The sequence below is a fragment of the Protomyctophum bolini genome (assembly GCF_963924005.1).
Source record: "Protomyctophum bolini genome assembly, chromosome: 3".
NCBI classification, from domain to species: domain Eukaryota; kingdom Metazoa; phylum Chordata; class Actinopteri; order Myctophiformes; family Myctophidae; genus Protomyctophum; species Protomyctophum bolini.
The window spans coordinates 30,623,224-30,647,327 of NC_137864.1; the positions used below are offsets into that span (position 1 = coordinate 30,623,224).

Genomic DNA, 24,104 nt, shown 5'->3' on the forward strand with positions numbered 1-24,104 from the left:
ACTGAAATGATAAAGGAGAGTGACAATCTTCCAACATTTCACTGGTGTGTGTATTATATTAATAGAATATTGAAACTTAAGACACAAGAAAGACCAATAAAACACATTTTAATATCTGTGCGCAATACATTTGAGTAACTTGTAGGATGTTGACCAAGTTTTCTGACCTTAGAGGGACACAATTTTCAACATTGTTGCTATATTGTATACTTACTATCACTATCAAAAATACAATATAGGAACAATATTTAAAATAAAGAGTATAACAATCAACAATTAACTGAAATGCACATCAACACCATGACCCTTTAAGGATTAAAACAATCGATGAATTAATTAAGCAGTCATAATTTGTTCATTTCACTGAAAACTTTAGATGTATATAATAATCTCACACAAACTGCAAATCTAAGCAGTTTTGCATGCATTAATTTGCCAATGACTGAATTTGACCTTCAAGTAATGTCATTAGATGGTTACCCATTCCTTATGTTCAATAAAGCGAAGTGAAAACTGAAAACATGAGAACTGAACATGGCTAAAGCCTCATGGACCAATACTGCTGGGAACATGTACATTTCAAATTATGAATAAACTTGTTACAGTACATTGACAGCCTTTATGAATGAAATGTATTACAACCAAATAATCTAGTAATCTGCAGAATGTAGTGAAATCTGTGTCAGAGAATCAGTTACACATACAGTAAGGCTCGGACAAGATTCACATATATTATAGGATGAAATGCGCCTTTAGCCTGGGGACCAGGCTAGAAAGCATTACTGCCACCTTCCAAAACAAACCTTACCAAACGATGACTGACATAGCTGCCACATTATTTTACATCTAGTGTAAATGAGAAGAATATTCCTGCATAATTAGTGAATGTAAAACTAAAATACCCAAGCGTAATGTCTATCACTGTCACATATGACAGTGATACAGTAGATACAAGGTGCAGTTGTGTTCCATTTGTAAAACTGAAGTAGTCATTGTCACTGTAGAGAGCATCTTCAACAGTATCATAACATGTATAGAATTGTTACCAACGCATGTGTACTTTTTACCTCAATGTAGAGTACACACATGATGTTCAAGGCACATATAATAAAACCATAAAATAAGTTAAAAATAAATAAAAATGAATGTAGTTTTAGATAATTCCTGCTTATATACCCAAATGCTCTGGATGTTGCTGGTTTTTCTTTAACTCCCCCTGAGTCTCTGACCAGCACTTTTGTTTCAGGCTAGAAGATGATACGTAACCTCGTGTCACCAGGCTTTCCACCTCGGAGGAAAGCCTGGTCTGTGTTACAAAACTGCCGTGTGAAAGGGTCTGGAGCGGATGATATCGCTAGGTCATGTTGTAGTATTGTTTTGTAGTCATCAGGCAGGAACCATCATCTGGAACTTCGCCTGTTGACTACAAAACAATACTACAACATGACATAGCGATATCATCCGCTTCCGACTGGATCATAAACCCTGAACAGGAATGCTGCCCAGGCTAGATGATACCTCACCTCGGTACTCAGGCTTTTATGTTTGTTCGCATTTGTCTCAAAAAGAAAAGCCTGGGGAAACCCATTGGAAAATCTGGCATAGGAAGTGGGAGTAAACTTGTATTTCGCGAACCAATAACAGTGCGCCGCTCCAAATTTGGTGACATCAGTGTTCTCCGCTGTTTTCTACCGGGGAGATCGGTGAACCAATAGGATCCACCGCCTGTTTTCGACCAGCCCAGAAATCACACAGGCTGGGGCAGGGTAGATGATACCAAACTTTATGCCAACTTTGCCAAGTGCAGATAGTTTGCAGACAGTTCTGCTCTTCAAAGACAAACAGCAAGTTTTTCTTTGTGTCATAAAGGTTTCACAGACCAAAATAATATTAAATAATAATAAAACTAAATGTTATTCAACGATAAGAAATGTACGTCTACTCTCTCTACTAATACTTTGGCAGAACAGATGCGCTTATTCTTTGGCTTTGTAGCGTAGAACTGTATGTTAAGTGTGACTGTCTCCTAATTCTCCTCTCATTCATCTAACTCTTTTCCTCTCCTCACTAAGTCCTTCCTCTCTTCTTTAAAGATTGTTAATTGTTGCTGCAATGCATCCATCTTAACATTTTACCGTAATAATTGAAATTGAATCTTGACCTTCAGGCACTGGCAGTACCACTTGTCAACCAGTATTGGTCCACGTCCAAGTGACCCTTAGTTACAGTGTAGTTTTATGTTTTAATACAATATAACTTCCACATCTGCAGTGGTTGGAAGTGGCATCCCAACTCATCCTCTGAAAGGTTTCAACCCCAGTGTAAAATAAAGTTAGTTGCTTAGTAGAAGCAAAGGGTCATAATTCTGACATCTTGGCTGTATTCGGACACTAACAATTTCCTTTCTGTTGGGAGTGGGACACAACAGACAACAGATGATCGTAGCTTTAAGGCATTTCTGCTATAGTTTAGAGGAGAGATAACCAAGAGAGGGTAGAGAGTCGGTGTGACAATAATGCTTGTCACTGTTATTAGATATGTGTGACATATTAAATAGGAAATTATGTTGAAGGGATTACGATGTTGGCTGAAGGTACTGTATGCCCAAATAAGGTAGCCTTTAGCTAATTCACTTTTGTTTGTTTTTTTACAAATTAAAAGGCTGCTTTAGAAGATTTTGAATGACAATTGGATGGAAACATAACTAATATAGCTGGCTCTGCTTACAGCACTAATTTCTACATCAGGGGTAGACAACCATGTCTTTAAGATCAACTGGTCAATCCCGAGCTGCTTTTTGGTCAATTGCAGAGCAATTTGAAAACCCATATGGTCCGCTGTTCAATCATGCTCAAGTTTGCTGATTCTAGAATCTAGATGAACTCCAAACCTTCATACTTGACATCTCCTATTTTAGTCTCAGGCAACAGCACATGGCCATCCAACGTGAAGGCCAGGATGTAAGTGGCGATTTTCCCAGCATCTTCCTCTGACTTGAGCGCCACAATGATATTGTCACCTGTGCCCGGGACAAATTTGAATGAGGAGAAGCCGTGAGTCGGGTTTAGGGGTCCGACATGCCTTACGTCGATGGGGCTGAAGTCACCGGGACAAGAGAGGAGCAGGTTGGTAGCTCGACGCTCATCGGCTGTCTCCTCATAGCGCTGGTGACTTGCACGACGTGGCAGGAAGAACCAGCGCTGAAGATGATTGTTCCATGCTGCTGACTCGTGAATGAGGTAACCTGGGGAGAGAGGAGAAAGAGACATTGGAAGAGGCATTGGATTTTATTATGAGATTGTACTGGATATAAACTGGAGAACTTGATACAGAAATGATATGTTGTATCCAAATATTGTAATTAAGGGTATGGTGATGGTGATAATTGGTGATATTCAGACAGCTTGGTCAAGTTGTACAAAGACACAGGTGATTGTAAAAACTACGGAGGAATTCCAGAGGAATCAAGTGTTGAGGCATACAGTCTGAAACACTCGAGTATTTCTAAGTTAGAAGTTTATTAAATCATATCATGAGAGAAACACTCCCATGATAGACACTTTGCACGATAGTAGATTTGCTATTTTTTTGATGTTTGAATAAGGCTTGATGCTGTGTTCACACTAGCAGCTAAATCAGTACCTGGGGAATGTATTCCCGCCGCACTCCGCAGGGCATTGTAGCGCCACACCCAGTTCTCGTGCTCCACGTCTCCATGGGAACCGACGACCTTGACCCACTCAGGGTTGTTATTGAGGACCTCTCCGGAAGTGGTGGTCCACTCCTTCCCTAGTCCACCCACATAGAGGTGTTCGTCCTTCACTGCCAACCACTCTGCCTTGAATCCTACCAGTGTCAGGTTGTGGGTCAGGGGGGGGGCGCAGCGTTCAGTGTTATGACATGTTGGTTATGAGACAGATTATTTCTAGGCTACCTCACATAACCAGTATGGCTATAATAAGTTAGAATACATTTTCATGGTGGCTTTCCAGCAATATCTGGTATTAGCTGTTTTTACAATTTAGAGAAAAAGCTAAGAGGTTCAAGTTCAAACTGACCTTTGGAGACTGATCCATCTCCATCAGGCAGGATAACCCAGGGAATGGCCTGCTGTCCCTCTATTCTGTACACCACTCCTGTACGGTCGTCTACACTATATAGGTGCCCATTAAACACCACCAGCTCTGACAACTCCATACCTGGGACAGACAGTGAGACATATGGGTTATATATTGGCCAATAAGGTATAAACACAAGACAGGGAGAGACAGAGCAGACAGGTGTGCATAACTTTATAGCTAGAGGACAAGGAGGCAGTCTGTTATTAGTTTGGTAGAAACTGAATGGACGCTTAAGGGTCCATTGGTTCCAATTGTAAACTCTCAGAGTTATGGAGGACTGTTGGCCTAATCAGCTTTCAAGGATCAAACTGGAGGTCCTTGAAATTAAAATGTTTGAGGACCCAGTCTAATCTAGTATATGAACGAAATTGCAAATCTGTACATAAACGACTAAAAGAACCAAAAGTCTGTTCGTATACTAGTGTTTGATGGAGTGGCTTTCACAAACACGGAAGTGCAATTTCACCGTGGCTGGTTCGGGCTGGGTTTTATTATATTATTTACTATTCATATGGGACAGGCTTAAGTAAGCCAATTAAACCTTACTAAATGACAAAGATATAGGATAAGGAACTATACTACTGTATCCCTGTACTAACAATGATGAAGTTGAACTTATTTTCACATGAGAAGCAATAACATTTAACTTATAATGGCACTTGTAATGGCACTAGTTTACTGTGTTACTGATATGAGTACCCCAAAACTGTACCTCGTCCCTTTTCAGCCAGGTGTCCCTCCACGGTCACCATCTCAGCATCCCACTCCACATCCAGCCTGTCTGACACAGTCAGGTGACCTTTCCTCATATAGCTGAACCAGGTGGCTTCCTTGGCAACGGAGCGTGAGGCCGTATCTAGGTCCGCGATCACGGCAATTCGGAACCGGACACCACGCTCTGTCCTCTCCGGCGGGCTGAGCGGGTATGTGCCATTATAACGTTGACGTTTCGCCACTTCGCGAAATGTTCCATCAGAAACGGCAAGACTTTGTTGACTGGTGAGGATGTCCTCCTCACTAACTCCACGCTGTGAGCCTTGGAGCCTGTTGCTATTGGAACCTGTACTGATGATGCTGTCATCGCCATCGTCCGACGGGCCGTGCACGAGCAACAGGAGGGCGACGGCCAGCAGCGCTACCACAGTGATGGCCCGCCATCTGAGGTGGAAGCGAGGGTCGGAGGTCAAAGCAGCCAGGAGGACCTGGTGGAGGCCTCGCACCATCAAGACGAAATGAGATCATAGAAGCACCGCTATCATCATCACCATCAGCTCTGTCTGGAGGGGAGAGGGACAGACAGCTGAAATGGAAGGAGAGAGAGAGAGAGAGAGAGAGAGAGAGAGAGAGAGAGAGAGAGAGAGAGAGAGAGAGGGGAGGAGGGGGGAGAGAAAGAGAAACCAAAGGATGTAGAGTGTGTGAGAGAGAGAGAGGGAGAGAGAGAGAGAGAGAGAGGGAGAGAGTGATGGAGAGCGGTAAGGAGAGACTCAGTAGCTCAAATCAGTCATTTTGAATTAAGAAATTGCGGTTGCTTACGAAAAACTAATTTATAAAGAATGACACAAATTTAGCCAAGTGGGAAGGGAAAGAGAGATTGGAGATCTTGGAAAAATAGGCCACGTTCTTATTGTTCATTGTTTATTCATTGCAGGCCATTGTGTATTGTTTGTGGGGAGCGTGTGAATAGGCATACTAACTAGCCAGTAGGCACCTCCTACATCCTCTGGCCTGAGGAAACTTCAGTGTATGATACAGTGCTCTGCTCTGAAGCAAATGACACATTATTTCACATGTGAAGTTCAAATAAAAATATAGCTCCAAGCAGCGATAAGGCAGTACCAAGAAAGAAGACAATAAGCAATAAGAACAATATGCACACATAAGACTCACAGGCTATGTTGTCTGTACCCGGATTTGAACACAAATCCTTGTGGTCTGAAGGCGAGAGCTCAACCAACTGAGCTATCTTGACACAGTCATTTGTTTCATTGTAAACAGTAACATCATTCAGTATTTTCAGTAACAACTGTGTCCTGGTTTTGGGGATGTCTTTATCCATTACTACAGTGTGTTTTCACGTACAAACTTATCTTTGTTCAATAAATGCTAGCGCTAAATGGGTTAAGAAAAATGTACTATGATTTTTTTTTGTCTGTATAGGTCCAAACTCCAAAGTACATGTGTAGAAGTTTTCATGCATTTTGATCAAAGATCCTGAGAGGAGATACATTTTAACTGTTTATCATATAATTCAAAATGGCGGGTGATCTAAAGGTCAGAGGTCAAAAGTCAGAACACAAAAGTTGTTCGGCATGAGGAGACACATGTGTATCAAAGTGTCATTGCCAATGGTCAAACGGTTCATGAGCTATGCATGTTAAAAGTTTGCATTTTCAATTAAGTGCTATAGCGCCACCATTTGGCCAATCGTCATGGGCTTCGCATAATCACTGTTTGGCTTGGCCCTCTACCAGATTACCGCGTTTCGCGAAAACAGACTGCACGGTTCAGCCAGAACTGCTATTTTTGGCGGAAGAAGAAAAATAAACACAAAAACAATATCCATGTGTCTTTCTTTGTATATACTATTAGAATATAGTTGGCATAGTTTTGCATTAATTTACACGTTAATCATTGGCAGTAACAGCAGTTATATAACTTCTATGCAATTATTGAAACATTAACATTCCATTTAAACAACTTGCTGGAGTTGAAAACGGTACATTATAAGAAAGAAAGAATACCACAGTAGTCTCCTTAACAGGGTATTGTGGTGTACATAATTATCCCTTCCCTATCCTTAAACCATCAGTGGCAGAGAAATAATACTCTAGACACACAACAATTAATATCATAATGCTTTTTCCAGTAACAACAGGCTCTGGAAACAGCTAAAGCAAGCCGAGGAATAATAAACACATTGTAGGTGGGGGTACAACAGTATAGTAACCAGCTATACCTGCTGCAGGCACACCAAGGACAAGCTGTGACCTGTCCCATAGTTCCGATCAGAGACGAAATGTTTTTATAATAGTCATGGGTGCCCGCCCCCTCCCCCCGCTTATATAAAAAAGTTTCATACAGTACTATGCATACCCTATACCTGGCAGGTGAAAACAAGCCACCAGATTAGCATTTGAATGCCTGATCTGCATGTGTACAGATCAGCACCTCCCTGCCCCTGGGCCAGGACAAAAGAGGTGTTAAGGTGCGTTCAGACTCGGATGGTTATAGTGGCGCGATGACTTTCGGGGCGACCTGGCGTGGTACAAACGGGGCGGACCGAGGCGAATATATATACTCCATAGAGTAATGATATATTCAGGTCTAATTCCTCATGGGGGCTCGAGCCCCGCCGCCACCACGGAGTCTACGTCACTGGTTCCAATTATATAATCAATCAGTGTTGTCAACGGCAACCAACAGACCCGTGGAGGACACCTGTCATCAACAAGTCGTAGTGATTGTCCAGAATCACCTGTATACTGCAATGGAGCTGCACACAGCAGCAAACACATGCATTGCACATGCACACTGAAACATATTCACAATTTTTGCCCCCATGAGCATTCTGACACCAGTAGCCTAGTATGCTGCTTCCCTTCCCACGCAAACCCATAACAAACATGACACTGTCACAATGTCCTGAAACTGTCAACTGTAGTCTGTACCTCTGACTTATTTTTATCTGCCAGTTTTACTTTCTGTCTCTCCTCACTACTAATGTGTGTTTATCTTTCTGCATATTGGCCATGTTTGCATTGTGTTTCATGCCTATACAGTATGTATATAATTATAACCTGAAGACAGATCCTTATAATACTTCCTGCAACTGCACCCCCCAGATTATTGCTTTAGAAAAAATATGTGTTCGTAGTTAAAGCTCCTGTCCAGTGACATCCCCCTAATACAGCAATAAACTATTCTCTTATGCATTAGTTATAACATGGTGATGGTGTGACCATGCCTATAAATGCCCTAATGATAGTGAAGTCGTGTGTGGTCAGGTCACCTGTGGTGTGCGGACTCCATCCATCAGATTCATCAACATAATCTAGTGTGTGTGTGTGTGTGTGTGTGAACCACAGCCACGAAGACACACTGGCCAGTGGCCAGCCGGCTGGTCAACTTCGACAGCTACTACTACGAACCCCTCAAGTGTCCAAGTGTGTAATAGAGTTAGTATACCTCAGGAAAGCATAGCAGTTTACCACGAAGCACGTCATTAACTTTAAGCGTTCCCGTAGTAAAAGCACTAGACAAAGTAATAATACCGTTAGGTTACAACTTCTACGTTAGTTACACTAGCTATTCTGGCTAATGCCACTAGCTAACAACTTCAGCTAACTGGCTCTTTCACGTTGTCGAACCAACTGTGTCTCAAAAGTTCTGTACGGTACCTACCCGATTATGAGTAGCCTGAGCCAGAAAGTACTTACCGGGGAGTACACTGATGGGTCTCCAGTGTCGTTGGCCTCCCGCTGCGCCGGAGTCGGTCGGACCGTCGTTCGGAGAGGAAGGGACTTTTGTGCGGTGGTGCTACCGTGCTCCTCCGTGGCTCCGTCCCTATCGCCGCTCCATCGCTTGTTGCACACAGCGGTCCGTCCAGGTCCCAGGAGTCAGTCACTACTCACTACAGTCAGCCAGCACTTCCTGATGCAGACGCTTCCAATCCAACAGCGGCCGAACTGTGATCATATCTTATGTTACCTAACCATACTGTACATACTGTACTGTAGCTCAGACAGTGAATGTTTAATATTGAGATACGATGTAACGCACTGCCACTGCCCCCATCTGCTCACATGATGACATAGCACTGATATATTCCCACCCCTACACACGCACACCTGATGAAGATCAAATTTAGGTCGAAACGTTGTCAGCTTTCTCAATAAAGAAAGTATTTTTGTACCTGTGGTGTGCGGACTCCATCCATCAGATTCATCAACATAATCTATTAAATGCCATTCCATGTTTAACTCGATCATGAGATAATTGATTTAAACCAGCAAGCTACTGTAGGCTATTGCAAAAACAGTGGTGGAAAGTTTTCCTCATCTTAGTAATAATTACATGAATGTGTTCACTTTTCATCACTTTAATGATGCAGCTGCTAAAGGGTGGGGCTATGAATTACTTTGTGCTATCCTTTAATTAATGCTTTTCTCTATTAAGTCTATGCATCTGCAAAGTAACTAGTAGGCCTAACTAAACTGTCAAATAATTGTGGGCTAAAAAAAACACAATATTTGCTGCTGAGATGTAGTGGAGTTGTGGAACTATTATGAAGTATCAAAAGTAGGAAATGATAAATGTAGTATCTAAACATTGTACTAAAGTACAGTTGAGTGAAATCACTTCCACCACTGTGCCTGACGCCACTTGGAAAATGCACTAATTGCACTGTCTAATGTCCACTTGCTCCAGGCTGCAATGAGGTGTTGTTTGTCCATCTGTTCACAATGATAACACATTTCCTAATCTTTTCAGCAATGTCACGAGAAACCATTACCCCATATGCTTAATGTCTGTGAGACAGTTGCACAAGAGCCCATCTTTTGGGAGGGGAACAGCGATTTCATTTGTTACCCACATAAACAGGCTTATTGCGAAACTTAAATCTCACCAATATACACATTATATTTGATCAAACATCATTAGACTGTCTTAAAAATAGACATTTATTTATGTTTTATGTTTTTAAATTTCATGATCCTACAGTACAGTGAACACAACAATCATGTAACACCAGTTATTTTAAGATGATTGATTGTGGACTCACTGCAAGTAACACCACAAAGTGCAACTTTATAATGTTTTTCCCTACAAATGAGATGTTATGTATATTTGATTTTTTTGTTTTTAACAGATGTTAGCCAAGTGTAGATGACAGTTTGTGTGATGTGCTGTATTGTGATATTTGCAATACAAAGCACTCTCTACATACTCAACAGGTTGACTTGACAAGTAGACATTAGGCTTCATATGAGGTCATATTATCCTAACTTCTCAGTATTCATTTACAAAAGATTACATACAATAATACAAAAACAAAGTAAATTGTTGTTACATTTACATGCTTACTATGCCAATAAAATGAATCAGTGCAGTTACTGAACCAAACGTTTTTTTTTTACCTTGATATAGGCTATACAGTGGTATTTACTATAACACTGATTTTCTTTTCTCAGTAACGTCTCCTATTCAGGCAGTTCTGTCTAGAAGTTGATACAAAATGGAGGCAGAAAATGTATCTTCTCAGCCTTTCCCCATCATTTTCAACAGGAGCTAGGAATGAAGTTAAGAAGCAAAGAAGATAGGGGGGGTTGGAAAGAAGAACATTATGGAGGGAATAGCAGAGAAAAGGTAGGAAAGCAGAAAGAAAAACGCAAACACTGATTAATGCCATGTGCTATAAAATTGCTGAAATAGTAACAGATATTTGCACAACTTTTCTTTTAATAATAATAATACGGTAATAATATTACCGTAATATAAAAAACAAACAAGAAAACATCATGATTACACTAGACTGTATTCCCTGTCTAATTAAGTGGGCTTGGTGTGTGTTGCAAATACCATTGTTAAGTGATAGTCCCCATCCACCAGTTGTTCTATGATATTGAAGTGGTCTGTGTTGGGCACATCCTCCATGGTCACATTTACTCCCGAAGCTGCCAACGCCTTTAAAGGTCAGGGAAGCGAAGATAAGAAAATGGTTGAAGGGGCATAATGAAAAACATACTTCTGTGTTGTCACTGTTATCAGTCAGGTAGATGGCCGGGTTTCCCAATGAGAACGTGCACACACATAGTTATTACATGCTGTTTTCAACGACATGTCCCTTACATTGCAGGTGCTTCTGAAAGGCGCGCGTAAGCGCCTCTCTCAAAACACACCACGATGTAGCGTAAGCACACACGTAACTGGTCGGAGAGCCCTAGCAATCGATGACAGACTTAACCAATTGTTCCACGCAACTTCCTTATAAGGTGCTGTTGTAGGACTATTAGTAGGCCTAACTGTGACTGCAAATATGCCCTTTGCATATGCACATATGCCCCTTTTTCCATCATCTAGCTATATCATTACTCATCATGACAACAAAGTATTTCAGGAAACAGGTTACCTGTTACGTGTGGCGTATCTGGGCATGTGCGCATGCGCTGCACACCTGTGCAAGCTACGAACGACCCAAAATCTCTTTGGGAAACCTGGCCCATGTCATTAACTGGTAGACAGACAGTTCTGGTGCTCTATTCAAGGGTCTATGGAACACTAACTTTGTAGTAATCTTCGGATTGCTTGCGGAACTCTGGGGAGTCGTTCTTTGCCATGGCAACCACAATGTGACAGCTGGAGGAAGAAAGTTTGAGCTGAGGGACCAGTTTACTGGGGCTATTCTGCACTGCTACTTCCCTGTAAAGAACATAGGAAACAAACACTGAGATATAGAGTATACAATGGACACACGTTTTGAACAAGACAAGGACATAGGCATGTTCTTACACGAACACAAATATTTACACCAAAACAGACACACAGACAAAGACCTACACATATACTGTGCTACATTCACACAAAATGTAACTTTGTAACGTTGCAGTGTGATGTGTGGTGAGCTTGTAGAAATAAAAACAAAGCCCGAGTTATACCGGTACTTAAATAATAAATCAGGCATCAGACAGAAACTGAGAGTAGTGTGTGTGTACTACAAGTCTACAACATGTAGTGTACTACAACATGTAGTGTACTACAACATGTACATACTCTGTCATCTTGAGAGGCTCGTTGACATAGGTGGAGAGAATAGGTAGGAGGTCGTAGATACCACTGACCAGGAAGGCACCTGAAGGGTGTAAGGGTAGACGGGAAACCTGTGGATGTTAGGGTTGAGGCATTTGGGATGTTCATTTTTGTGAGTGAGTGAGTTTTGATTGATTGAATTGATTGAAATCTTTATTAACAGTTTGCAGAATTACAGTACATTTCAAGCACAAACTCAATACAAAGACTGTTAACTGTGAGTGGACGACCCAATTAAGCCTTACACTTGTTTACAACAGGGTCCACATTGTTCAATTCATCAAAACATTTAGAGACAAACAAATAGACACTTCTATGTAGTTAAAGAACAGAACAGGAATTCATCATATATAAAAATATAAAAAAAATATATACAGTGAGGGGAACAGGGGGATAAAAGAAAACGAAAGACAGAGTGTAGGGCGCCTGCACACAACACCATGCGTTGATGCCATGTGTGCATATGTGCAGGCACCCAACACCACGTCCATACAAAAACATAGTACAATCCAGATAAAAATTCAGCTTTTACAGAGGCCAGTTTCGAATTGCAGCCATCTGTAGGTGCCCTTTGAGAGCAGTTTTGAAGGACAGGATTCACATGTCTTAATGACTGTTGTAATGGTAGGTGAGTGAGTGAGTGAGTGAGTGACAGAAAGATAACTAAAACAAGATGTGAGGGAAGGGAAGCAGTGGAACCTTCCTGCTCACTCATTCCTGCCCTCTCCTCTCACCAGGCCTCACCTTTGATCTGAGGGGTGATGTTGTATTGTGACCAATCAGTGGACAGGACCATGGCAGCCAGGTGAGCACCAGCAGAGTGACCACACAGGTATAGGCCACTGAGGAAGAGATTTGTTGGATCTCAGAAGAAGAAAATATTTTCACCACTCATACAGCAGGTAAGAGGAAAAGAAGGGCTGATGAATCAGTTGTTGTAGCAGCCAAGATAAACACATCACATAAAGATTATCTTGAAAAGAGTTGCCAGTGAAGCTAGGAAGAACAAGCAATGTGCAGTACCTGATGTGACTGTACTGCTGAATGACAGACACCACACTCTTACGCACCTGGGACACCATCAGGTCCATATTGCCTGAGAAGTAAGTGATGAACAGAAAAGGTATTTCAGTATGTCAGTATTTCTACTAGACTGCAGTTATTATGGCACAAAAAAGCAACCCTTTACCTTTGGGAGCGATATCATATCCAACAGCAACAACCACCACACCTTTTTGGACCAGTGGGACTGCCATAAAGCCAGATTCCTCCTTACTGTATGTGGAGGGAGACAGTCAGTGAGATTTTCATTTGAAGCAACTCTCTGATGCATAAGCGGCAATACCTTGGTGAATACTGTGCATCCCTTTCATAATAAAGATTATTACCTGAGGAACTGCCAGTAGCCGCCATGTATGTAGATAACCAGGGGCATGTCTAAAACAAAGGGATACCAGTTAGTTAGGACATGATAGAACAGAGGACAACAACACACACAGAAAATAAGATAAAAGAATGGAACAAAGCAAAACAGAACAGAACAGAAAAGGGAAATAATTCAGTATCACTTAAGGGATAAAACATCTTTCATGCATTGTTATTATACTGAATGGAATAGAGTCTACACAAAGCATTGTTGGAACTAAGTGAGACGTAGTACATAGACATCCATGATATATGTGGAAACAAAGTTTCATTGAGCAAGGCACTGAACCTTAAAACTTCTCCAGGAGTAGCCTAAGATTTAGACTCTCGTAGATGTATTTATCGATTCTGACATTTTCAATCTACGACAGTCTAATCTAGATTAGATGGATGAAAGATCCATTCAGGTTTTAAACGCTATGCGCAAGGTCAAGGACAAGTGGGGCAACAGTGTAAGCACCTTAAATTTAGCATTTGTACATGTTCAGAGCCATTCAAGGGCAGGGGGTTTTGGACGAAGGACCAAGGGGTAAATTCGCTTAGACTCTCGTGTCAGAAACGATAAATACTGTACATCTACAAGAGTCTAAATCTTAGGCTACTCCAGAAGCACCATATTGAAGGCAACCCCCTACTTGCCTCTCTTTCGAAACAAAAGTATGAGTACGAGTATGTTTACAGAAACCATGTGGCAGGCAGTGTACATCTGAAGTGCGATGTGCACAAACAACCATAATTATGTACAATAAAGGGATGATTTAACTCACCCAGAGAATTGGTACTGGGTATGTAAACATCCAGTTTCTCTCCTTCTCTGTCTCCATAGGGTACATTCAACAAGGTCTGGGCCAGGCCACGAGCGCGCTCAGTACCTGAATAATGTTACAAACAAACAAACACACAAAAACGATCATACTGACATTTAGACACAATGACATACAGACTACAGGTGATTGACTTTTCTTAAATAGTGAAAGCTCTATGCTGGGTTCTCTGCCTCTATGTATATCTTATTCAGAGAGTATCCAACTATCCATTTATCATCTTCAATGTTATGTTCCAATTTTGTCTGCTCACTTCTTTGTGTCATCATCATCACGTAAAATTCCACTTGTTCATCCTGTATGAGTTATCTCCTGGTTAAATATAATTGGTGTTCTTGAGGCCGACCTAAATATGCGTTCTGTAATCTGTTGATTCTGTTTACAAAAGACAGACAGTTACTGTCCACTGTCCAGTTCTGAACACCACTCTGTTTGCTAATATGCTATCAGATTATAAAGCAATTTAATTAACACTTATTTTAACTGACACTTTTATTGGTCTATTTACAACCAACACTACAACTACAATTGCAACCCAATAACAAGCACTTCATCCCTTCTATTAAAAGTGCGTCAGTAGCAGCAGAATGGGATACACTGACAACAAGTCTAACCAGTCCGTAGGCTACACAACCTGACATATCTCAGCAGCAATAGGCAGTAACGCTAGACTCCTGCCGGCCACTGCCAGTTCAAATTAAATATCTGTAATAATGAATGAAATTATTGTAAGACCAACCTTCTTTGAGCGCCGCGACGTGCGCTTTGATCACGTCGTCTGCAGACATTCTGTGTGACCACTGACTTGGGGAGTATTGCCTCTCGAGCTCCTGTCCGACGGGGACGAGAGGCAGAGAGTCCTTCTTTTACCCATGTATTTCACTGAACTGAATTCCAACAGTCAAATGCCAAATAATCCAAACAACTTCAAGGCAAATAAATACCATGTGTAGGCGAGCCGCTGCAGCTGCTGTCACAGATCTGTGTCAAACAGTGCTGTGGTGAACAGCGCTCTCTGGCGTTCAAATCATAGAATTACAGCTCCACAAAACTGATTGCAATTTGCAACTTGCAAGAGTTCCTGTTCAATATATTTTGTGTAATCCTTCCTTGGTTTGAGGTCAGGAAGTAAATAAGTAATATACCGGTAATCTTATGCTGTACTAGCACGTGACCATTTACCCTGTTGACTCTAGAGTAGAGTTCATGCCAATTATTTTGATTCCGAGTGATTTTTTATGAATTGAACAAGGTGGACCCTCTTGTAAACAAGTGTAATGCTTTATTGGGTCGTCCACTCACAGACTAGTTAACAGTCTTTGTATTGAGTTGTGCTGGAAATGTACTGTAATTCTGCAAACTGTTAATACATATTATTTCAATCAATCAATCTCTTGCATAAATGCGACGCCGAAGTCCGCGTCGTTCTATATTACATACATGTGAAGATTTCTTCCAATATAAGGACACATGTGTACTTACATCTTTCTCCATGTCTTCCAAAGCTGTAATGTTTTACTTTTCCTCACTACTGTTTTAGCTGGACGAGTCCGACGTGCAGCAGAGACAGAATGTCCACAACATGGCAATGGCACACACACTGACTGACTGAGGCTGAACTTTAGAACATTGGCATGTGTGTGAATCAGTAGCCACTAGCGGCTAGCCAATGTCAGCACATTCCATCTGCTACTTTGACCCCATTCCAGCTGCTGCTTTTTTAAGCCACTCGGCCATAGAGTAATGCTCTCGGCCCACTTGTGTCCCGCGCCTAACTCGAGTATGTTCTGATTGGTTGTTGATCAGAGTACCACCTCATTGGTTGTGATTGTCACGTGGCTCCGTGTCGATTGGACAAAACTATTTCCTGTATAAATGTCCAGTTGCGAGCTTCGGCGCGGATTTTCAGTTGTGTTAAGTACAGTTAGTTGTTTTATCATTATTAGCTTGTTTTATTTATTTTTTGATCGAGTTTTATTAAACTGTTCTATCTAATATGGACTGTTTGCCGTGTTTGGGTGTCCCAAGAATTCTACCGAATTCCCCACAGAAAGCCAGAGGACAAATTCAGGTTTGTAAACTTAAAGTTGATGTGGACAATGATTCATTGTCTCGCGGCGGCAAACATATGTGTTAATAATAACCATGCTATGTGATACGGTACGCTTGAATAATAAGTTACAACAATGGCTAAACAAAAACATACAATTTTATTGACCTATTTTGCAGGTTATCTTTGGACCGATGTTTTCTGGGAAAAGGTGTGTTATTTGTTTCTTTATCTCATTACCGATGTAAGCTGCAGCATAACTACAGTATCTGTTACGTTTCTTAATCTTAACTGTTTGTAATGTGCAACCAATATCAGACAAAGCGCAGATCTAGCTATGGTCTTTAGTTTACAGTAGCAGATATCGCGCCAAATATGATTGAAGCAGTCTGCTTCACTGTAGTCGCCGCTTCACTGAGCTATTTTGGTTCAGAAACACAATGAAGCAGTACTACTCTAACCTATGCGGCGTTCACTTACACTTACAGAGTTCGATATTAGCTAGATCTGATCCATATCCTTCTACTGCTTAGATATTAGCCAAGTGTGTTTACTGTTTTTACTATCAATTTAGCTTGCTAAAACTGTCCCAGAAAACGAGGCTTGCTTCCTCCTAGCCCCTCTCGGAACCCCCTGGGTCAGCCCAATCCGAACCGAACCGGGCTGACCCGTAGGGTTCCTGGTCAAGCTAAGATTTTCCAATGCGATTGTTGGAACGCGGATATAAAAAACTCAACCTTTCTTCGATCTGCTCGCTATTACCGCGCTTTGTATTGTGTTTGATTACGGATGTGCGAACTATAAGTACCTTACATACCTCTGATAAAATCTCCTGTGTCGCGGAAGCCGTTAAGTATTTTTAATCCATGTTTGATTAAAAATGTCGCTTTGATTTCTTCTTGTTTATTTACCGTTTATTGTACCGCCTCCCGATGTGCGGTTGGCTTTGCGGGCAACGTCCCTGCCTTTGATCTGCTCCGTCATAGCTGTAGCACCACTAGCTAGCCAGATAGGCGGTACAATGAGGTGTCAATAAACAAGGTAGGAAGAAGCGACATTTTTAATCAATCATGGATTAAAAATACTTAACGGCTTCCGCGACACAGGAGATGTGTCGGTATGGTATGTAAGGTACTTATAGTTCGCACATTCGTAAGTCAATACATGAATAACCATGGTAGAAGCGCGCAGAAGTCCGTCTCATGGCTTGTTTACATTGTATTTGTTTGTGCGTAACTGGCGACAGCCCCACTTGAAGCAGGACCCAATGCTAGTAAAGTCATAAAAGTGTCAGAAACTTTACTACATTCGGGTTCTGCTTGCGGGGCTAGCTTCCTCCTAGCCCTAGAATGTCTGATCTTACATAGTCTACAATTAATTGGAATACTGTACATGAAATCTAGCTCTGGTCCATAGCTCTAATGTGTTTCATGGACCAGAGCTACATGAAATGTATGCAAGATCAGACATTCTATAGGGCTAGATTCCTCCCAGAGTTGAGTTTTATTATCATCACAATCTGGCTGGAGTTCCTATCACACATCCTGTTATTATCAGTTAGCTATGTTGATAAACTCATGTATTTTTATTTTATAGCACTGAACTGATGAGGAGAGTGCGTCGATTCCAAGTTGCTCAATATAACTGCCTTGTGATAAAGTATGCCAAAGACACACGCTATTCTGAGAAAGGCATGGCCACACATGACAAGTAAGTGGGTCCCGGCCGGGACTTTTTTCATTTTAGGTTTAAAATGTGATTTTCTTGTTTTTCTCAATTTTATTTTGAAGAATGTGTGTGTGTTAAAAAAATGTATTTAAATGAGCTCTTTTGGTTCAGAAACACAATTGAAGCAGTACCTGCTAACTGCCTGGGAGATTTGCGCTCTCTGGCGTTGAAATCCTGCGTCATTGGAATTGATGAAGGCCAATTTGTGAGTATAACTTTGTCATTGGTTAATCCATAGAAATACATGTACAGACCTACTAAACATTTATTCACTGAACAATATCCATCTAATGTTATATTTATAGTTCCCTGACACAGTGGAGTTCTGTGAAGAGATGGCCAACATGGGAAAGACCATCATTGTAGCTGCCTTGGATGCAACCTTCCAAAGAAAGGTAGGGGTGTGTTGTCAATGAGAGGCAAAAATGTGATAGTCTACTTGTTATCTATTCACTATTCAGATTCACAAACGGCTACTGTTTGAGCAGACAGAGTGCCACTGTGGGTATAGCTAAAAACAAGACGCTGCGTATGGGAAGTAAACACTGTTCGGAGAAGGATAGGTGACTGTGGGGGCAGTACGTAATGTCACTAAACAAAAACCATAGTTGGATGAACAGCCATTTCATTGTCTATTATTTTAGGACCTATTGTGTGCTGTGCAGTATCAGTAATAGGGAGTTGTGCTCTGGACTTGTGTATTGTTTAGTAACCTCTGCTCACTCACACTATACAGGAAATTAAAGACTTTAAACTAAAAGTCTCTTGACACAGCATGACATGTCAGAGGTGATGGGTTTAATGGTGACTGGAGGTCCATGTACAGTACAGTACTTTTGTTAGGAGATCTACTTGGTCAATGAACAACTTTTTATTTGGACTCCAAATAAATAAAATAAAAACACATACAACAGTGAACAGAAACAAAAGAAAAACATTACAAAATGCAGCTGTGCCGATGTCTCAACTGGAATGACTGGTATCGCACAACACAGCAGCATGAATATGGCATTCTGGGAATCATTCAGATACATTTGTACATCAGGTTACCCATTAGAGCCTGAAAAGTGTTTACTCCTCACATTACAGAACATACAGCCATTACTCCTTATTGGCAACATGAATGCTTGCCTTTTTTCTAACTTGGCCCACAAAGGGCCAGTAAAAAGAGTGCAGATTCAATGCTATGCTTTAGTTTAAAGAGTGTTATCTCAAAATGCCAGTGTGTTTTTGCCAACACGTCATATCATCATCAGACATTTGATCTGAAAGATGGTCTCGAAAGTTGAGGGCATTCCCATTTTGTCATGACAACACTCTTCTAGTTCATAGCATTATATTAGGGTAGGGATGCACAGATATGGAAATTCTTGGCCGATACTGATGTTTAAAATATAAATTTTGCCCATACTGATTTATTTAGTTTTGGGTGATATTTCCCCTTTTGATGTAACTCCAAATGTGGATGGCAAGAAATAAAAAATAATTGCTCCAGTGATTAGAAACTGATAATTCAAAATATGCTCCTCATTGGCTTACATTGTACGCTAAAACAGCTCAAAGTCACTCTTTTAGTACGTGAACAAACACAATATGGAACATCGCCAAAACTGTACTGTTTTGGTACTGGAAAAATAAAAGTTAACTTCCCATTGATGTTGCCATTTTTATTAGGAAGAAAATCCGTACTGGATTTTATAAATAAATGAAAAACTGTATGAGTTTTTGTGATGTTCTATATTGTCTGAATCAACATTATTTGTGTTTGTTTATGGCACTAAAAGAGTGACTTTGAGAGCATTTTCGAGAGCGTTTCAGCATACAATGTAAGTCAATGGCGAGCATATTTTGAATTATCAATTTCTAATCACTGGAGCAATTATTTTTTATTTCTTGTCTACATTTAGAGTTACATCATGGCAAGGTAACTACACAACCCAAACCTCTACCAAAGTGGTCTTGCACTTTAACGAGTGTCAATGAGCGTGTATAGATGGTGTTACTAACAATCATACATCCAGTTTGCAGCCTCTTAGTAGTACAAATGATACATCTTAGGCTTGTGGTTTAGTAGCCCTAACTATCATAATCCATTACCAGTGCCAAAGGATAGGGGGACTGATGGATACTTTAATTTGCAAAAAGTACAGAGGTACAGTTATACAATAATGCTGACGCAAAATGCCATGAGAGCTTGTTTCAATTGCCCCGGATTCTTATCATGTCAGGCATGCAAAAAAACTGAAACTACTTGTGAAATGTAATTATGGCACCTAGCTTGCATGTATCCTAACCTTATTATTTTTGTCCTTCCTCAGCCGTTTGGCAATATACTGAGCCTGGTTCCTCTGGCTGAGAGCGTGGTGAAGCTTAATGCTGTCTGTATGCAGTGTTTCAAAGAGGCTTCCTACACAAAGAGACTGGGAGCTGAGCAGGAGGTGAGTGGAGTGAAGGTTGAGAAGGAGTGGGGTGAATCATGAGATGATGGAGGAGGCAAAGAGGGCGTGATAATGAACTAAAGTTCTGTAGTACTTTAGTGTGTGTTGTTAAAATCAGGTCAATTGGAACAGGTTTCATGTAATATGACGGACAAACTAGTATATGGACTCGATATGAGTATTATGAGCTTTTTGTTTAGCTTTTATTTAGCTAATTTTAATATTTCATAATTTGTGTCAGGCAATGTGCAGGTGAGTTTATAAACATTCTGCAAATGGAAAACATACAACGGTGACTGATATAGATTGTTTCTGTATGGTACAACTTAAGGTAAGGGTTTAGGGACCCAATAGGGCCATGCTAAGGAGTTTTGTGAGATGAAAATTTTACGGTGATTTATTTATATTTACTATAGTTCTACTAGACTCCAGGAACTTACATCTGGCCACAAAAGATCACATGATCTATTGAATGTGAAGGGGGATGTACTAGGGGCGAGGGCTTCCATAGAGACACACAGGGACTACAAATTTCACGCCCCCAAATGAAACAGCGGCCCCACTTCTGGTCCGTTAGAACGATGTACTGCAGGCCAGCCCATAGAAGTCAATTGAAATTCAACTGCCTACTAAAAGCCTACTTTTAAAATAATACGAAATGAACTGAAGACTATTGATTTGAATAAACACACCTGTGTGTGTGAACATTTTAAAATTTCAACATGGTTTTATTACCGTCTATAGGTAGAGGTGATCGGTGGAGCAGATAAGTACCAGGCAGTATGTCGGAAGTGTTACGGAGGGCTGATGACTTTCAACAAAGAGAACTGTTCCCCCATGAAGGAGGAGACTCCACCACAAGCACTCACAACAGCAAAACAGCTGGACTCTGGTGTTCCCAGGAGGCTCTTCTCCACCCTACAGCTCTGAACGGATTGATGCAGTCAAAGATTTGATTTGGCCAATTGGTCCAATCAACTAGTGTATATACAGTAGACATTTATGTAATGTATTGTGTGTAATGTATTGTGGTTACTTAACACAAGCTATGGAGCTATGGGGAATTCTTACAATAGAAAATGACTGTCGGTAGAAGCCATTCTGATATAGAAACATTCTATACCTAGACAGTTTAACCACACAAAGGAAAAGAACAAGGCAGTGTAAAATGTACACTAAATGTAGAGAGACGTACGTGTGTTGTTTATGTCACCATTTAGCATTTGACTTGACAGGTTTTGGCTGCAGTTGGAATTGGCAGCCATTACTACTAGACCTCTCTAAGCTATGGGTATAATTGTAATCCTGGTTTTATGAAACTTGTTTACCTATGATTAAAATGTAATGACAATCTATATGGTGAAACTTGTACTGTACTACCACCCAATTGCAGCCACAGAGACAAATATAGTGATATCCATCAGATTGTGTTTTATCGGCAACAGCAATTTTATTTTGTTCTTAAAATGTGATTCCTTTAATGTTCTGTTTACTTTCTGGGAGGAAATCTATGTAATTATATGACCTGTAAATAAAGATAATTTTATGAGTTTGTATGAGTTAGGCCTAAGCCCGATTCTAAAAACGCCTCTAAATCCTGACCTAAGGTTTCTGAAAAACTTCAAATATTTATATAGCAGCATCAAAAAAATTACATTTTTGAATACTGTACAGAACCCAAATATGCCACATTTAGTGTGTGTATTGTATTATGGTTTAATGTGTAATGCCCAGCATCTGCAGCAGCTAACCCTGGTGTGTGTGTGTGTGTGTGAACCTTCATCCAAAGCAGTATAAGAATATCATGTTTGTAATGTATGCTTCATTCATCCTTGTACACAATGTCACTGTTTGCGTCACTCAATGCAGCCAGTCACATTGGAGGACCATGATGGTCTGTTTAATTACAGACCAGTTCTACAGCTAATTTTAAAGCCTGGTTGTGAGCAACATTTCAATGTGATGAAGCATAAATTGGGCCTAAACACATAACTTTAATATTTACCATATACCACTTCTGTAGCTATGTACACATGTAGCCCCAATATGTTCCCTCAGTCCCTACGCTCATTCTGTAGCTCCGAGCTATACAGAATGAGCGTAGGGACTGAGGGAACATATTGGGGCTATGTAGGCCTACACATGTAGCCCTTGTGCTATGTACCGTAGGATAAGCAGCAGTGCTGAAACTTGGTTTCTATGTTTAAGCAAAAGTTTGGCAGCAGGTAATGGGTATGTTATTGGGTTTCAAGTTGGCACATTAATATCAAGAGCACCATTAACCCAGTCGATGCCAAACTTTGCACACACTCCCTAGATAGAACCTCTGCCCCAAATCTTCCAGAACGGCCTGTTATAGCGCCACCAGGAGGCCGACTTTTGTAAAACTTTTTTTTATATTACTCGGCCATATTTTGTCCAAAAATCCTGCAAATCGTTACACAGTATCTCTATAATCATGTGCTCAAGACAGATCTGTCTGATATTTCATATTCCATCCTGATTGGCTAACATTGGCTTTCAAAGTTTACAGGATTGGCCCGTTTTGAACAAAAAGCCTCAAATCATGAACGCAGCGTGCAATTTACATGACATCTTTCACAGACGTTCCTACTTCCTACCAGGCTGAGGAATATATCCCACCCTTTTCACCTGTTATAGCTCCACCAACAGGGAACAAAATGCCTCAAATCATCCAATTGCCATCCAAGGCATAAGAAGAAATGGCACGCTTTTCACATTGGCTTATTATAGCGCCACCAGGAGGCCACAACCTGACCTGCCCTGGTGGAGAGTAGACCTGTGCCCCGACTCGAGGGGGACTTTTTCTAGTCAATAAGACTAAGACTATTCTGTGTATACTTTTATTCCATGACTCAAGGACAGGGCTGTTAAAATGGGTGTTATTGTGCTATTCACAATCAATGACATGGAATGGCAACTCACAAAATGATATAACATCACAACTTTCCATCAAAGCACTGTAATGGTACCGTATGCACTTGATGAAACAGATTTGTGTGCATGTAGAGAACACAATAAGTGCAATTCCACTCATTTTGAGTCAAACATGTTCAAATCTATGCAGATATCACCCTTTTAAATTAAAACATTCACTGTACAAATCCTGTCTGATTCATATCTACAACACTCAGATCTGCAGCGAGAGCCTGAATTAAATAAATGCAAGTTAAAAATTCATAAATACAACAGGCAAAATCGAGATTAAACAAAAATCGACAAGACTCGGCCGGCATCCTTATCCAGTGTATAATGGTCAGGCTACTGCATACACCTGTGATTCTAAAATGATCAGTTTTTAAACAAATATATATCTGGACCAATTAACAAGATGAACAGTCAGCAGAAATTGTGTGGCCCTGGGACTGAGGGCATCGGCTTTACGTCAGCCCTTCATTTATCTGACATTCTCTTTCAGAGTTTCTCACGAGTGAGCAGACATCGTGGTCTGGTACTGACCATGCACTAGCCTTGGTCTTGCTCAGACCCTCAATCGCAGGGGACTGAATTTGTGGCCTTTCATATACAGGACAATCTATCCGTTACCCATGAAGTTACTGTTTAGTATGAGAGGCAAACCTGGTGCCTGGTGGGCCACAGCATGAAGTCAATCAATTACTAACTAAATTTATCTAAATAGCACTAAATACCTCTACCTCCAGTATTGTCAGGACTTTGTAGGTTCAAACAT

At 40.8% G+C, this 24,104-nt stretch overlaps 3 protein-coding genes across 6 annotated transcripts; 1 reads left to right on the top strand and 2 right to left on the bottom strand.

Annotated features, from left to right (window-relative positions):
• Positions 1 to 89: 89 nt before the first annotated feature.
• On the bottom strand, positions 90 to 9,041 carry cant1b (calcium activated nucleotidase 1b). Of its 4 annotated transcripts, none has more exons than XR_013963670.1 (6): positions 8,558 to 9,039; positions 4,834 to 5,421; positions 4,059 to 4,199; positions 3,643 to 3,846; positions 1,485 to 3,244; positions 90 to 1,354 (listed from the first exon to the last, which is right to left on the bottom strand). XR_013963670.1 is itself a non-coding variant. In XM_080758272.1 (5 exons), the coding sequence occupies exons 2-5, from the start codon at positions 5,342 to 5,344 to the stop codon at positions 2,874 to 2,876; spliced, it is 1,227 nt and encodes a 408-aa protein (XP_080614398.1). In that variant the 5' UTR covers positions 5,345 to 5,398; positions 8,558 to 9,041; the 3' UTR covers positions 90 to 2,873. The 4 variants fall into 4 exon arrangements, 2 of the variants coding, with proteins under 2 accessions (XP_080614398.1, XP_080614397.1); XR_013963671.1 differs by having other exon boundaries at positions 90 to 846; positions 923 to 3,244; XM_080758272.1 differs by having other exon boundaries at positions 90 to 3,244; positions 4,834 to 5,398; positions 8,558 to 9,041.
• Positions 9,042 to 9,788: 747 nt separating this feature from the next.
• On the bottom strand, positions 9,789 to 15,786 carry afmid (arylformamidase). Its single transcript, XM_080759292.1, has 11 exons — positions 15,659 to 15,786; positions 14,916 to 15,006; positions 14,120 to 14,224; positions 13,316 to 13,364; positions 13,117 to 13,202; positions 12,951 to 13,023; positions 12,672 to 12,769; positions 11,892 to 11,970; positions 11,405 to 11,540; positions 10,701 to 10,805; positions 9,789 to 10,409 (listed from the first exon to the last, which is right to left on the bottom strand). Exons 1-11 carry the CDS (start codon positions 15,668 to 15,670, stop codon positions 10,380 to 10,382), a joined length of 864 nt encoding a protein of 287 aa, XP_080615418.1. The 5' UTR covers positions 15,671 to 15,786; the 3' UTR covers positions 9,789 to 10,379.
• A 278-nt stretch (positions 15,787 to 16,064) lies between these two features.
• On the top strand, positions 16,065 to 21,952 carry tk1 (thymidine kinase 1, soluble). The gene is made up of 7 exons (XM_080759521.1): positions 16,065 to 16,247; positions 16,406 to 16,437; positions 17,823 to 17,936; positions 18,066 to 18,159; positions 18,260 to 18,349; positions 20,273 to 20,392; positions 21,137 to 21,952. Exons 1-7 carry the CDS (start codon positions 16,173 to 16,175, stop codon positions 21,320 to 21,322), a joined length of 711 nt encoding a protein of 236 aa, XP_080615647.1. The 5' UTR covers positions 16,065 to 16,172; the 3' UTR covers positions 21,323 to 21,952.
• The last annotated feature ends 2,152 nt before the right edge of the window (positions 21,953 to 24,104 follow it).

Coding starts and splice junctions, on each gene's coding strand:
- cant1b (XM_080758272.1), bottom strand. CDS start 5,344: ATGGTGCGAGGCCTCCACCAGGTCCTCCTGGCTGCTTTGACCTCCGAC. Junction 3,847..4,058: donor AGATGGATCAGTCTCCAAAG/GTCAGTTTGAAC, acceptor TGACACTGGTAG/GATTCAAGGCAGAGTGGTTG. Junction 3,245..3,642: donor GGCGGGAATACATTCCCCAG/GTACTGATTTAG, acceptor CTCTCTCCCCAG/GTTACCTCATTCACGAGTCA.
- afmid (XM_080759292.1), bottom strand. Junction 14,225..14,915: donor CGTCGCGGCGCTCAAAGAAG/GTTGGTCTTACA, acceptor AACATTATTCAG/GTACTGAGCGCGCTCGTGGC. Junction 10,410..10,700: donor GGGACTATCACTTAACAATG/GTATTTGCAACA, acceptor CTTCATTCCTAG/CTCCTGTTGAAAATGATGGG.
- tk1 (XM_080759521.1), top strand. CDS start 16,173: ATGGACTGTTTGCCGTGTTTGGGTGTCCCAAGAATTCTACCGAATTCC. Junction 16,248..16,405: donor AAGCCAGAGGACAAATTCAG/GTTTGTAAACTT, acceptor CCTATTTTGCAG/GTTATCTTTGGACCGATGTT. Junction 17,937..18,065: donor GGCATGGCCACACATGACAA/GTAAGTGGGTCC, acceptor CTTTTGGTTCAG/AAACACAATTGAAGCAGTAC.